Source organism: Brachyhypopomus gauderio, chromosome 9 (genome assembly GCF_052324685.1).
Source record: "Brachyhypopomus gauderio isolate BG-103 chromosome 9, BGAUD_0.2, whole genome shotgun sequence".
NCBI classification, from domain to species: Eukaryota; Metazoa; Chordata; class Actinopteri; order Gymnotiformes; family Hypopomidae; genus Brachyhypopomus; species Brachyhypopomus gauderio.
Window position 1 is genome coordinate 1,988,993 of NC_135219.1, and position 13,982 is coordinate 2,002,974.

General features: G+C 40.7%; 1 protein-coding gene across 1 annotated transcript; it reads left to right on the plus strand.

Moving 5' to 3' along the window:
- The first annotated feature begins 4,118 nt into the window (after positions 1 to 4,118).
- LOC143522669 (E3 ubiquitin/ISG15 ligase TRIM25-like) lies at positions 4,119 to 9,199 on the plus strand. Its single transcript, XM_077016412.1, is given in 6 exon segments — positions 4,119 to 4,309; positions 5,643 to 6,072; positions 7,409 to 7,504; positions 7,755 to 7,988; positions 8,177 to 8,336; positions 9,150 to 9,199. Coding segments are annotated over 6 exon segments (1,137 nt in total). The 5' UTR covers positions 4,119 to 4,142.
- Positions 9,200 to 13,982: the final 4,783 nt, after the last annotated feature.

The following is a 13,982-nucleotide window of genomic DNA, read 5'->3' on the forward strand; positions in this document are numbered from 1 at the left end:
ATAAAAGGGGCCTTTCCTCCTAAATGTTCTCATGTAACATTTTGATCAGTAAGTCATTAATAAATAAGCCCAGGATAAATGTTTTATTTGTCAATCAACAGTGATATTTTATCTAAGGAAGTTCCTGACCCATGATTACATTTATAACCTTTGATTCAATTTGTTAGTGTGTCCAGTCTGTCTGCAAATCGTCAGAGAGTGAGTACACAACCAGCATCACTGTGAATCAGTGTCCTTCCTTTGATGGAGTGAGAGAATCTCTCTCCACCCTGAAAACAGAACTTGAGAACATCTGCAAGGAGAGATCTGTACAAATTCCTTTACAAGGTGAGAGTTGTCCTGCAGTAAACAGAACTATTGCTCATTTAACAATTCCTGTATTAAATGCACCAAATGGTTTTATTGCACTAATCTTACACTAAAATCACATAGAAATGAAGCACAGTTAGTAAAATGCAGAGTTAGATATAGAATAAAGGAATGCTGCTGTTACCTACATTAATCCACATGAGCAACACACCCCCATACCCACCCCCATGACAGAAACCAGTAGTACAATTATAATGATTCATCTCTGAAATTAATTTAGTTAAAATTAAAATTTTGATTTGCAATTTTGCATGACCTGACCAATAACATACTCCAAATATAAAATACTTTGTGAAGAAATACATGCAATTTAATGTGTGAAATCATTATGCTTGGGGGGGGGGGGGGGGGGGGGGGGGGGGGGGGGGGGGAGACTGGCAGTCAGAAAAATACACCAAGTTAATCTACACTTTCTGAACTTCTGAAGTCTCTCACTGAATTATTCCAGTGCTACAGCAACTCAAAAATCATTTAAACATTGGTGATGAGAGATAGAGATAGATAGAGACTGACTGACTGACTGACTACTGACTGACTGAAAGAAAGAAAAAACTTTAGCCTGGTTAATATGAGTCTTCCTGACAAACTGTTTTCTCAGGGAATTCTCCTCAGAGCTCTCTGTTCCAAATTCAACATACTTTGGGAGGTGTATCCATTTCCTTTGATGACTCTTGTAGATCCTGGATCCAGGTGCGTGAGTTGCCTTACATGTATGATAGAGCAGACTGATGTTTATCCAGTGATGCCTCTGCAGTTCATTTGTTCTTTGGTGTGTTTTTGTGTATGTAGGTGCTGCAAGTGTCAGAGTCATCCCATCCGGGGGCCAAAGTATGTGAGCAAGAATAACAAGTATTTATGTGAGAGGTGTTATAATTTATCAGGGATGTTCTTCAAAGACGCATTTGAGCGTATTGATAAACCACGTTTTTGACTTCATTAACAAGGTTACACTCACAGAACAATGTTATAAAAAAGAAAAATTGAGGCAATTGTGTTAAGTACTTATTGACCCTCAAATTTACCATTTATTGGGAAAATAATTGAGAAAATAGTCTTCAAGCAACTCTGTTTTTCTATCTGAAAGTGGCTGTCTAAACAAATTTCAGTCAGGTTTTCGACCTGCTCACAATACTGAAACTGCTCTAATTAAGGTAATTAATGACATTTGCCTGAACACAGATTCAGGGAAGCTGTCAGTTCTAGTACTGCTTGACCTTAATGCAGCCTTTGATACTGTAGACCATAACATTTTTATAGATAGACTACAGAAGTAGATTGGTCTCTCAGGATCAGTCCTAAAATGGTTCTGTTCTTATTTGCAAGACAGGAATTATTTTGTTGATATTGAAAATAAGACTTCTGAAAGGGTGCCAGTGACTTGTGGTGTTTCACAAGGTTCGATTCTTGGGCCACTCCTATTTCATTTATAGATGCTTCCACTTGGACAGATTATGTTTGACTCTGGGCTGTCGTACCATAGCTACGCAGACGACACTCAGATCTACTTGGCACTTTCACCAGACAGCTACACTCCCTATAATTCTCTCTGTTAGTGCCTTGAACACATCACTAACTGGATGGGTCAAAACTTTCTACAATTGAACAAAGATAAAACAGAAATCATTATATTTGGCAATAGCAATGAAAGGCGCAGACTAGCTGCCTACTTAGACTCTAAAACCCTACACTCTAAAGAGCTTGCTCGTAACCTACACTGTAAAAAAAAAATAATAATAAAAAATCCTAAAAAAACGGTAAATTACTGGCAGCAGCGGCTGCCAAACAAAAACTTTAATTTTAAAGTAAAAAACTCTGATTTAAATTAAGTGGAAAAACTATAAATTTACAGAAAAATTCATTTAACATTCTGCAGAGAAATACCATTATTTTACAGATTTTTCCTGGATTATTATGATTTAGCACTTTTAATAGAGTGACAGCACTAATATTTTTGCAGAGAAATATCGTTATTTTACAACTTTTCCCTGAATTATTATGCTTAAGCACTTTAAAAATAGTGACAGCACTAATATTTTTGCAGTGAAATATCATTGTTTTACAACTTTTACTGGTTAAACTGGTTACCAGTACAATACAGGATGGACTTCAAGGTGTAATTATTGGTCTATAATCACTTAATGGTGTAGGACCAGTGTATCTATCTGACATGTTGCAGAGCTATGAGCCAGGCAGAAATCTTAGGTCACTAAGAACTAATCAGTTAGTCCTGCCAAAGGTAAGAACTAAGCAAGGAGAGGCAGCATTTAGCTATTATGCTGTTTCTAAATGGAACCAGCTGTCAATACTAGAACGTTAGATGTTTTTAAATCCAACGTAAAAACGTATTTATTTGAACTGGCTTTTGGTTAGTGTAGGTACCGTAAATGTAGCCTATTTTATTTATCTTATTCTTATTTTCTGTTTCCAGTTTTATTGCCTTTTATTATCTTCTTTCATTTTTTATCTTTTAATAATTTTATTTTATTTTTATATTGGAATCATTTTAATTTCTATTTCATTTCCTTTAAAATCTTGTTTTTAATTTTTATGTATTATGGGCAACACCTTCCCAAGGTGATAGACCTCGGGTCGTAATAATCTTCTTTCTTTCTTGTGTAAAGCACTTTGAATTGCCAGTGTGTATGAAATAAACTATATGCTATATAAATAAACTTGCCTTGCCTAAAATCTCTAGTCTATCTGTTCATGATTGTCATCCTCAAACTCCTAATGATGGTCAGGCTTTGGTCAGATGTTTGCTGATGGCGGACACACATCCTCTACCTGACCACTGACTATCAGGGGCAGGAGGTGACTAACAGATTGTGCATGACAGCAGATAATGACAGACCATCACTGCCACTGTCAAATGTGCCTGTATGAAAAGTCTGTATAAAAGTCTGTATAAAAGAAAATGTCCAGTAACTATAGATGCAAGATTCTAATAAAGATGATGAACATAATATTGATCATGTTTTACTGTATTATTGCATTAATGTAAAACTCAATCTGTAAATAAACATGTATGTCTTGATGGCGCCTCTCTCCTCTCTGATGTCACGGTCACAGCTCCGGACCCTTCCCTATGGGCGTGCCGTTTCGTTGTCTGCGTGTCGTTATGTCCATGTATGTACTTCCGTGGGTGTGGGTTGTTTGTGAGCGTATTCGTAGTCGCACCTGTGCCTTGTCTCGAGATCACGAGGGTAGGTGTTCGCCACCTATTTAATGTGCATTCGCACAACGTCTTGTGCTCGTCTTTGTCTGAGTTTACACGTTGTGAGTGTTACATAAAGAAAGGTTTATAGTGACACTCACCCTACAACACACTATTTAAATGACTCCATGCCTGATGTACTGTTTACAAAGTTATGAAATTATGGCCAGACTTATTTAACACATTATTTAAGTTTAAGGCACTCATAACATTCTTTACCAATACACCTGAAATGCAATTATTTTGGAGAGGTGTGTGACCATAAGAGATATTTAAGCCATTGTAATTACAGTAAAAAACAAAAGACGCTTTACAATCAGGATGAATTCACAACAAGTTAGTCTTCACTTCAAACATGATTTTAAATATCTAAGCTCAACAAACTTCACTTTGTTTCATCTCTCTCTCTCTCTCTCTCTCTCTCTCTCTTTCCGCTGCCAAGTTTTCTGCTTCCTGTCTTATATCTTTGCTCCTCCCTCAATTGCTAAACCAGGAAGTCACTTCAGGGAAACGAAACTGATTTCAGCGTGTTGCTCTCTCAGTGTACACGTGTAGGAAAATGGCAGAGGCCAATAATTCAGTAGATCCTGACCAGATCAGCTGTCCAATCTGTCTGGATTTACCGAAGAATCCAACTACTATTCCCTGTGGACACAGTTTCTGTATGGAGTGTATTAATGGCTGCTGGGATCAGGGTGATCAGACTGGAGTCTACAGCTGCCCCCAGTAGTGATGTTCGATACCAGCGATTTCCTTTCCGATCCGATACTGAGTAAAACTCAGGCTGATATCGGTGATACCAATCCGATACCGATACCTTGTGCAACTACACTTAATGTGTCTCGTAAATCTAAAAAAAGTAGTGTATTTCAAGTCATAGCATCATAAAAAAAATACAAGATATGTTATTTATTTTAAATAAAGTATATTGAGGTAGCAGCCTCATTTACACTATAACAGAACTAATTCAACAGAAAAAACAGAACGCTCACACAAATTGTTTTCAAACATGCAAAAAAAATTAAATAAGTAAAATAATAAAACAATTAAAATAAAATAGTGTTTAATTATATAGAACTCCTGAAATATTGCATTAACATGAACATACTGAATATCTAAATAACACTTAATTTACAGGTTTTTGTTGAGGAACAATATCATATTTACAGTTTTCCCTTTTAGTCTGTTCCGTTTTTTGCTCAGAACCTCTCCTGCCTTTGAAAAGACCTTGTATATGTAATCTACTTTAAGTAATTTATAGTTATCAATTATAAATACATATCAATTCGTTAGCAAACCTTGCCTGAATAAATCACCCAGTGATGCACATATTTTTTACTCTAAGCTAAACTTATGCAGCTTTTTGTTGAATCATGTATTTATTTCGTTATTTACTTCATAACCATATTTATGGTATTGATTTTAACAACTCTTAACAGTAACAGCACTTAGTGCTGCTTAAGGCTTCACATTTTCTCCCTCTGTACCTGGATAGTGTCTGCCTGCGGCACCGAAGCCGAAGGACTCCGCTAGAGATGTCTGTCTTGCCCTAGCATTAGCAGCATCTGACACAGTGCTCTCCTCTTCTGTCCGCCTAAGCATGAAAGCCTCATATTGGGCCTTGTGGTTTACCCTATGGTGTGTAACAAGGTTTGTTGTGTTGCCACAACTCCTTATAGTTTTTGTACACAAATCACAAACAGCATCTTGGCTGTTTGTGGGGCTGAAATAGCTCCACACATGACTTCTCTTGCATTCCGCCATAGCGTACGTACAGCGCCGTAGTAGACTGAGTGAGCGTCTGTGTGAGCGTGCCGCAGTACTTACGCATTATGCACTGACCCAGGCGGAAGAAAAAGTAGTTCCCACCAACCGCATATAATTTAGACAAGATCTCAATATTTTAGTTACTTCCACAGTGTTCCTGTTAGTGCTTTGCATTACCTCAAATGACTGAAGTATCAAAAGTATCGATATTTTGATTTGAAAATCGATTTTAGAACATAAAGACCTGGTATCGATGGAATCGATATTTCAGTATCGATCCGCGCATCACTAGCCCCCAGTGCAGAGAGACCTTCACTCCAAGGCCTGTTCTACGCAGGAACAACATGCTGGCTGAAGTGGTGGAGAAACTGAAGAAGACTGAACTCCAACCTGCTTCTCCTTCTTACTGTTATGCTGGACCTGGAGATGTGGAGTGTGATTTTTGTACTGGACGAAAACACAAAGCCATCAAGTCCTGTCTGGTGTGCATGGTTTCTCTTTGTGAATCTCATCTTCAACCTCACTTAGATGTTCCTGCTTTGAAGAAGCACAAGCTGGTCAAAGCCTCCATGCAGCTACAAGAGAAGATCTGCCCTCAACATGATAAACTGATTGAGATCTACTGTCGTACTGACCAGAGCTGCATCTGTTATTTGTGTATGATGGATGAACACAAAGATCATGATACAGTCTCAGCTGCAGCAGAAAGAACCCAGAAACAGGTCAGAACTATCATTTATTTTCCCAATGATAAAATCATTTATGAACTCTACAGCAAAATGTTCTTACTAACCCAGTGTCAGTGTCAGGTGTATATTCTAAGATAAACTGGTAATGATTTTAAAGCTGAATGCATTTTTTATTAATTTCAAATTAATAAATTTAAATTAAAAAGTTCAGCCATTGTGGATGAAGCTGTATCAAAAATGTTCTTCAGCCACAGTTGTAGTCAGACATCTGTAACACACTAGGTGTTGTGAAGCTACAACAGGGCGGATGCAAATGTAGAGTAGAGCGAGGTTTATTCAGGGCAAATCCATAAACACGCAGTTTATGTCAAAAGTAAATATGTCATCTAACAGTAAAAAAGAATGATTGATACAGAATGCAGTTGCTAACAAGGAATGGACTTCTAAATATTAATTTTCTAAAGTAATATGTAAAACTGTGTGCTTAGTTTGCGGAAAACATTTAGCTGTTTTTAAGGATTACAATTTGAATCACTATTACGAGAGTAAACATGCAGAGAAATACAAGGACTAGACTGCATAACCAACACAGGCATCTGAAAGTTTGCTAGCGAAACTGCAAAGACAGCAGGATGTTTTACAGAGCTGCACTCACCAGTAATGTAGCAGTCAGGACCAGCTGTGTGATATCACAACACTTCGAGGAACAGTAAGACATTCTCTGATGGGGAGGTTGTCCAAGGATGTTTGGTGGTCTTTGTAGTACTAATTTGTCCTGAGAAAAAGGAAGTGTCTGCAAACGTGTCCCTCTCCAGGCGAAACGCAACAAAACAGATCGAGGGGAATTTGGACATTCAGCTGCAAAACAAAGCAGATGTTTACTTTTTTGTCTTTGCTCTGGATGAGAGCTGTGATGATACAGCCCAGTTACTGATCTATATATGTGGAGCTGTGGTGATACAGCCCAGTTACTGATCTATATATGTGGAGCTGTGGTGATACAGCCCAGTTACGAATCTATATATGTGGAGTAAGGAAAAACTTTATGATGTATGTATATATATATATATATATATATATATATATATATATATATATATATATATATATATATATATATATATACTTGACCTTTGACACCATAATCACAAATAATCCTGCCTGGGAACCTCTGTACTTTTATGTTTTACATTTGCTCAGTGCCATGATGGATTCTCCTTCTGTATCCGCCTGACTAATATCTGACTGATATCTGTCATGACATTGATTCTCACATTCACTCAAGGCTTGTGTCCTCATTACAGCCATCAATGTTTACCCATCTTTCATACAGATACTGAACAGCTGAGTGCCTTTTATTTCTCCATAGAATCAGTTAAAGGAGCTGCAGAGGAAACACCAGCAGAGAATCCAGGAGAAGGAGGAGAAGGTTCAGGAGCTGAAGCAGGCTGTGAACACTCTGAAGGTGAGAACTGAGCAGAGAACTTCTGGAACAGATATTTCAGAGCTCAGACAGACCTCCAGTTAGACCTCTCCTCCAGACAGACCTTCCCTACAGACACACCTCTCCTCCAGACACACCTCTCCTCCAGACAGACGGTCCCCTATACAGCTAGTGAGGAGACCAGTGGTGTTTGACACAGCCATGAGCACAATAAGTAATCTAGCGTCACAGTAAGAGAATGAGTGATAGTTTTCCATCTGTCTCCTAACAGCGTTCTGCACAGGCAGCAGTAGAGGACAGTGAGAGGATCTTTACTGAGCTGATCAGCACCATTGAGAAAAAGCGATGTGAGGTGAGAGAGCTGATCAAAGATCAGGAGAAGGCTGAACTGAGTCGTGCTGAAGGATTTCTGGAGAAACTGGATCAGGAGATCACTGATCTTAAGAGGAGAGACACTGAATTGGAGCAGCTCTCCCACACAGAGGATCACATCCATTTCCTTCAGGTGTTTATTAGAGTCTCGTAGATAAAAGGGGCATTTCCTCCTAAATGTTCTTATGTAACATTTTGATCAGTAAGTCATTAATAAATAAGCCCAGGATGAATGTTTTATTTGTCAATCAACAGTAATATTTTATCTAAGGAAGTTCCTGACCCACGATTACCTTTATATCTTTTGGTTCATTTTGTTAGTGTTTCCAGTCTGTCTGCAAATCATCAGAGAGTAAAGACTCAACCAGCATCACTGTGAATCAGCGTCCTTCCTTTGATGGAGTGAGGGACTCTCTCTCTAACCTGAAAATGTTATTTGAGAACATCTGCAAGAAGAGATCTGTACAAATTCCTTTACAAGGTGAGAGTTGTCCTGCAGTAAACAGAACTATTGCCCATTTAACGATTCCTGTATTAAAAGCACAAAATGGTTTTGTTTGCACTATTCTTACACTAAAATCACAAGCACAAGAAGAGAAGCACAGTTAGTAAAAGTTAGACATAGAACAAATATAGAACAGGTAACTGTTACCTACATTAGACTACATGAGCAAATCCCCCCTCTTCCCGCCACACACACCCCCATATCCACCCCCCATGACAGAATCCAGTAGTACAATTAAATCTTAAAACGTTTTTATTTAAAAAATCCTACTAGTATTTGTTGCATTATCTCTGATGTGCGAAAATTTTTGTTGCTTTTATCTACTTGCTCTTATATGTTTGTTCTGATTTTAACTACTATGTAGCACTTTGAGGTTTCATTGAAATGTAAAGTGCACTATAAATAAAATGGATTATTATTATTATTATTATTATTACAATTATATTGATTCATCTCTGGAAGTAATTTTCACTTTCACTGTAACGCTTTACACGCTGCGGAGTGAGAGGGCGGACACAAACGCTGAGGAGAGCAAGATTTAATTAATGGAGTTCCAAACTGAGTTGAATAGGAAGGCATGGGTCAAATCAGAGAGAGAGTACGATACATAAACACATCCAAGACACAGAGACATACTGAATACACAGAATAACTAGAAATTAAGATGTACCTCAAACAAACAAAACACGGGTTAAACGCATGACATAACAACAACAGGAACAAGGGGTATGAATCAAAATTAAATACACGGAAACTAACTAGACACAGGTGGGATAGCTGACGACAGAGGTGTGACAGACAGAGAGGAACCATAGCAACAGAAAACAAGGCAGGACTAACAGGCATGAAAAAACACTGACAAGGGAACAGGACGACAAGGAGTGAAAGCTAGTAGAGGGGACACAGACACACACACACTGTAAACTTTAGCCTGGTTTATATGAGTCTTCCTGACAAACTGTCTTCTCAGGGAATTCTCCTCAGAGTTCTCTGTTCCAAATTCAACCTACTTTGGGAGAGGTACCCTATTCATCTCCTTTGATGCCTGTGGTACATCATAGATCCAGGTGTGTGAGTTGCCTTACATGTATGATACAACCGACTGAGTTGTTTTTCCAGTGATGCCTCTGCAGTTAATTTGTTCTTTGGTGTGTTTTTGTGTATGCAGGTGCAGCAGCTGTGGCAGTAATGCCATCTGGAAGTCAAAGTATAAGAATAACAAGTATTTATGTGAGAGGTGTTATAGTGTATTAGGGTTCTCCTACAAAGACTTCTATAAGCATTTTGATTGACCATTTTCATCGCTTCATTAACCAGGTTACACTTACAGAACAAGGTTATATGATGTGATGTAAATTATAGCCACACATTCAGCAGACAATATATTAACAACATTTGTATATTCAAAAACCCTTGCAGATGTACAGTTGAAATCTATATCTGTTCATGATTGTGATCCTCAAACTTCTAATGATGGTCAGACTTTGGTCAGATGTTTGCTGATGGCGGACACACATCCTCTACCTGACCACTGACTATCAGGGGCAGGAGGTGACTAACAGATTGTGCATGACAGCAGAAATTTACATAACATTACTACCCCCATCAAATGTGCCTGTATGAAAAGTGCCTAATAAAATGTCCAGTGACTATAGATGCAAGATTCTAATAAAGATTATGAACATATTATTGATCATGTTTTACTGTATTATGAAACTCCATTTCCTTATGGCATTTTATTTAAATGTGAGCATGCGATATTGTTAAGCAAAATACAGAATGCACATAAACTGAGGTTTGTAAAAATCAATAGTAAGTATATTTTTCCTTAATACATACTGTGACTTAAAACCTTGATTTTAGATGGCATTCCATCATGGCAGCACATCATTACCAGAGCCATATAGAGAGAGTCGCGTCATCTCTGTTCACTCCAAAGGACCAGTTTGTTTACAGCAATGGCGGATCGTGGAGCCTGTCAATAGTTCCCGGAAGTTAGCAGCAAATACGAGCAGCGCAGTCAAACTGGAGCAGTGGACCATCTGTGATACACTTTTACAGGTTAGTACGCTTAAAAAGTCAGATTGTGTATTATAAGGACATCAGAATCAAATTAACACGTGCATTAAAATGTGCATTAAAGCATTTTAGTGAATTATCCACCTCTTAATAAGCAGATTTAGGGAACTAAATGTATGCTAAGACAACGCAAATACGGTTAGCGAGATTTCACATTAACGACTGACAGCCTATTAATTGTAAATTCCTCTCTTGCCATTTCACCTAAACGCGATGTTTTTGCGGGGTAGCTAAGTATTGGTTACATATAACATTTGAGTGTGATTGTAGAGTGTGTTGGGTCAAGGAGCTGAAATGAGGATATTCATTTTGGAGTACCAGCTAACGTTTTATTTCCTTTTATTTTATTTATTTGTCCTTTTATTTATTTTATTTTCCTTTTTATTTCGTTTTATAATTTTTTAAACTTTATTAACGTATTTCCTCAGTTTTTGAAACTACTGGATATAAAAGACATATACTATTTAGTGTGATTAAGTTTTACGTTCCTACTCTCACCTATGGTCATGAGCTTTGGGTAATGACCGAAAGAACGAGATCGCGGATACAAGCGGCCGAAATGAGTTTCCTCCGCAGAGTGGCTGGGCACACCCTTAGAGATAGGGTGAGAAGCGCGGTCACTCGGGAGGAGCTCGGAGTAGAACCGCTGCTCCTCCACATCGAGAGGAGTCAGTTGAGGTGGCTTGGGCACCTGTTTCGGATGTCCCCTGGACGCCTTCCTAGGGAGGTGTTCCAGGCATGTCCCCCGGGGAGGAGGCCCCGGGGAAGACCCAGGACACGTTGGCAAGACTATTGGCGCATTTCCACTAGGGCCTGCTTGGCGCGGTACGGTTCGATTCGCGACGGTTTGTGAGTGTTTCCATTAGTACCATGTCCCAGTTAGCTGGCCCCTTCGGGTACTATTTTCGTACCGACTCGCTCGAGGTTCTAACCGTTCCGAAGCGGTACAGTTCTGTGACGTGGAGGAACAGCATGACACTGATTGGCCAGGAAGTGTCATCACAGGTTGCGTCAGGATAGCGACTCCTCCGCTATGCTATGGACTCCTCAGCCATTTTTTAAACCCAAGGAGCGAAGTCTGTTCCCTGGTCAAACGCCGAGGTACAAACCTTTGTTAATAATCAGCGATCAAAAAATCCAGGGCGAACTGGACGGGGCCACTTGAAATGTAAAGGTTTTTAGCGAGGTTTGTGCGCTAATGGCCACTCATGGCTACCAGCGGTCCGTTCAGCAGTGCCGGTGTTGTGCCGAATTCCGACTCCCCGGCAGAATCCTACCCCCCTCGCGTGCACGCGCATATAGACGTTTCAGACGATAATCGCGATTTACGTTGTTTCTATGCACAAATAAGGACTACTTTTTAATGATCTACCACAGAAAACGATGCAGCATTGTCTATATCCAAATAAAGACACTGATTCACGGGTGTTCAATATTTTAAATAAAATGTAATGTACGAGACTGGTTGCTACCGTAGCACTCAGGAGGAGCGAATGTCTTTCAAACTAAGAATTACGAGAACAGTAACACACTTGATATACCGAAGTTCACCTCCGACTACGTGACCTCGCCGTATGACTTTGTTCAACATCGTTACTGACAACCGTGCATCTTATATATCTTAATGACAACCTGACTTATTTAATTTTAATAAGATAAAATATAAAAAAGACAAATATTACCTAAATATATCTTATTATGTAGCTAGGACAAACCTAGAGTGCTCAGAAGTTATAATCACAGTACTCGAACCCACCCCGATTAACAGGGGGAGTATAATTTTAGCAATAACGACAGTACACCTGCCGAAATCTTTCCCCCCTCATGATCTGAGGTTTGCAATGTCCGACTGACATGTCTTTTGTTTTGATGACTTACCTAGATGTGTAGGGCATACCATGTAAAGCACATGTCTCTATGTTCAACAGGGGCTGGGATAGTAAGGGGGGTATAATTTTGGCAATATCAACAGTACGCCTGCCGAAATAATACTCCCCTCATGATCTGAGGTTTGCAATGTCCAACTGACATGTCTTTTGTTTTGGTGACTTATCTGCATGTGTATGTTATACCATGTAAAGCACATGTCTCTATGTTCATCAGGGGCTGGGATAGTAAGGGGGGTATAATTTTGGCAGTACTGTTACAGCGCCTGCCGAAATCCTACCCCCCTCATGATCTGAGGTTTGCAGTGTCTGACTGACATGTCTTTTGTTTTGGTGACTTATCTATAGATGTGTATGTTATACCATGTAAAGCACATGTCTGTCACGGTGACAGCTCCGGACCCTTCCCTGTGGGCGTGCCGCTACGTTGTCTGCGTGTCGTTATGTCCATGTTTGTACTTCCGTGGGTGTGGGTCGTTTGTGAGCGTGTTCGTAAGTTGCACCTGTGCCTTGTCTCGAGGTCACGTGGGTCTGTGTGATTCACCTATTTAATGTGCGTTCGCGCAGTGTCTTGTGCTCGTCTTTGTCTAAAGTTCATGCCTGTGCAAGCATCTGAGTCAGGTGGGGCGGAGACGGCAAGGAAAGGGAAGACCACCCAGCACTCCGACGAAGAGGAGGAGGAAGTTGTCAGTCCCCCTCCGTCCGTATACTCTGTCGGGAAGGAGAAGGAGGCTGTCAGTCCCTCTCCCTCCGTTCGCCTGCTCCCCTCCGAGCACGATGACAGGAGCGACGAGGAAGACAGCGACGCTCAGTGCTAGCTGGAGGCCACCATGCTGTCCGCGCAGGAAAAGCCTCGGGTGCCCTCGGACGCAAGCGACATGGACTGCTCTCGCGAGGTGATGGCATCCCCGGAAGCGCAAAAGGGTCCTGGTATAGCCAGCGGTCCGAGGTGGGGGTTCAGCGCGCCCTTGATGAAGCCGCGGACCCCAGCCAGCACGCGGCAGCGAGCCAGGACCCCGGCCGCGCCCAGAAGGAAGGGCGAAGCTCCCCGAGGGAGACCACCGGGAGCATGGCCAGCGGGAGTCCCGAGCAGCGACAGAGTATACGGACGGAGGGGGACTGACCACTTCCTCCTCCTCTTCGTCGGAGTGCTGGGTGGTCTTCCCTTTCCTTGCCGTCTCCGCCCCACCTGACTCAGATGCTTGCACGGGCATGAACTTTAGACAAAGACGAGCACAAGACACTGCGCGAACGCACATTAAATAGGTGAATCACACAGACCCACGTGACCTCGAGACAAGGCACAGGTGCAACTTACGAACACGCTCACAAACGACCCACACCCACGGAAGTACAAACATGGACATAACGACACGCAGACTACGTAGCGGCACGCCCACAGGGAAGGGTCCGGAGCTGTCACCGTGACAGACATGTGCTTTACATGGTATAACATACACATCTATAGATAAGTCACCAAAACAAAAGACATGTCAGTCAGACACTGCAAACCTCAGATCATGAGGGGGGTATGATTTTGGCAGGCGTTGTGTTCAAGCTGCCAAAATTATACCCCCCTTACTATCCCAGCCCCTGATGAACATAGAGACATGTGCTTTACATGGTATAACATACACATGCAGATAAGTCACCAAAA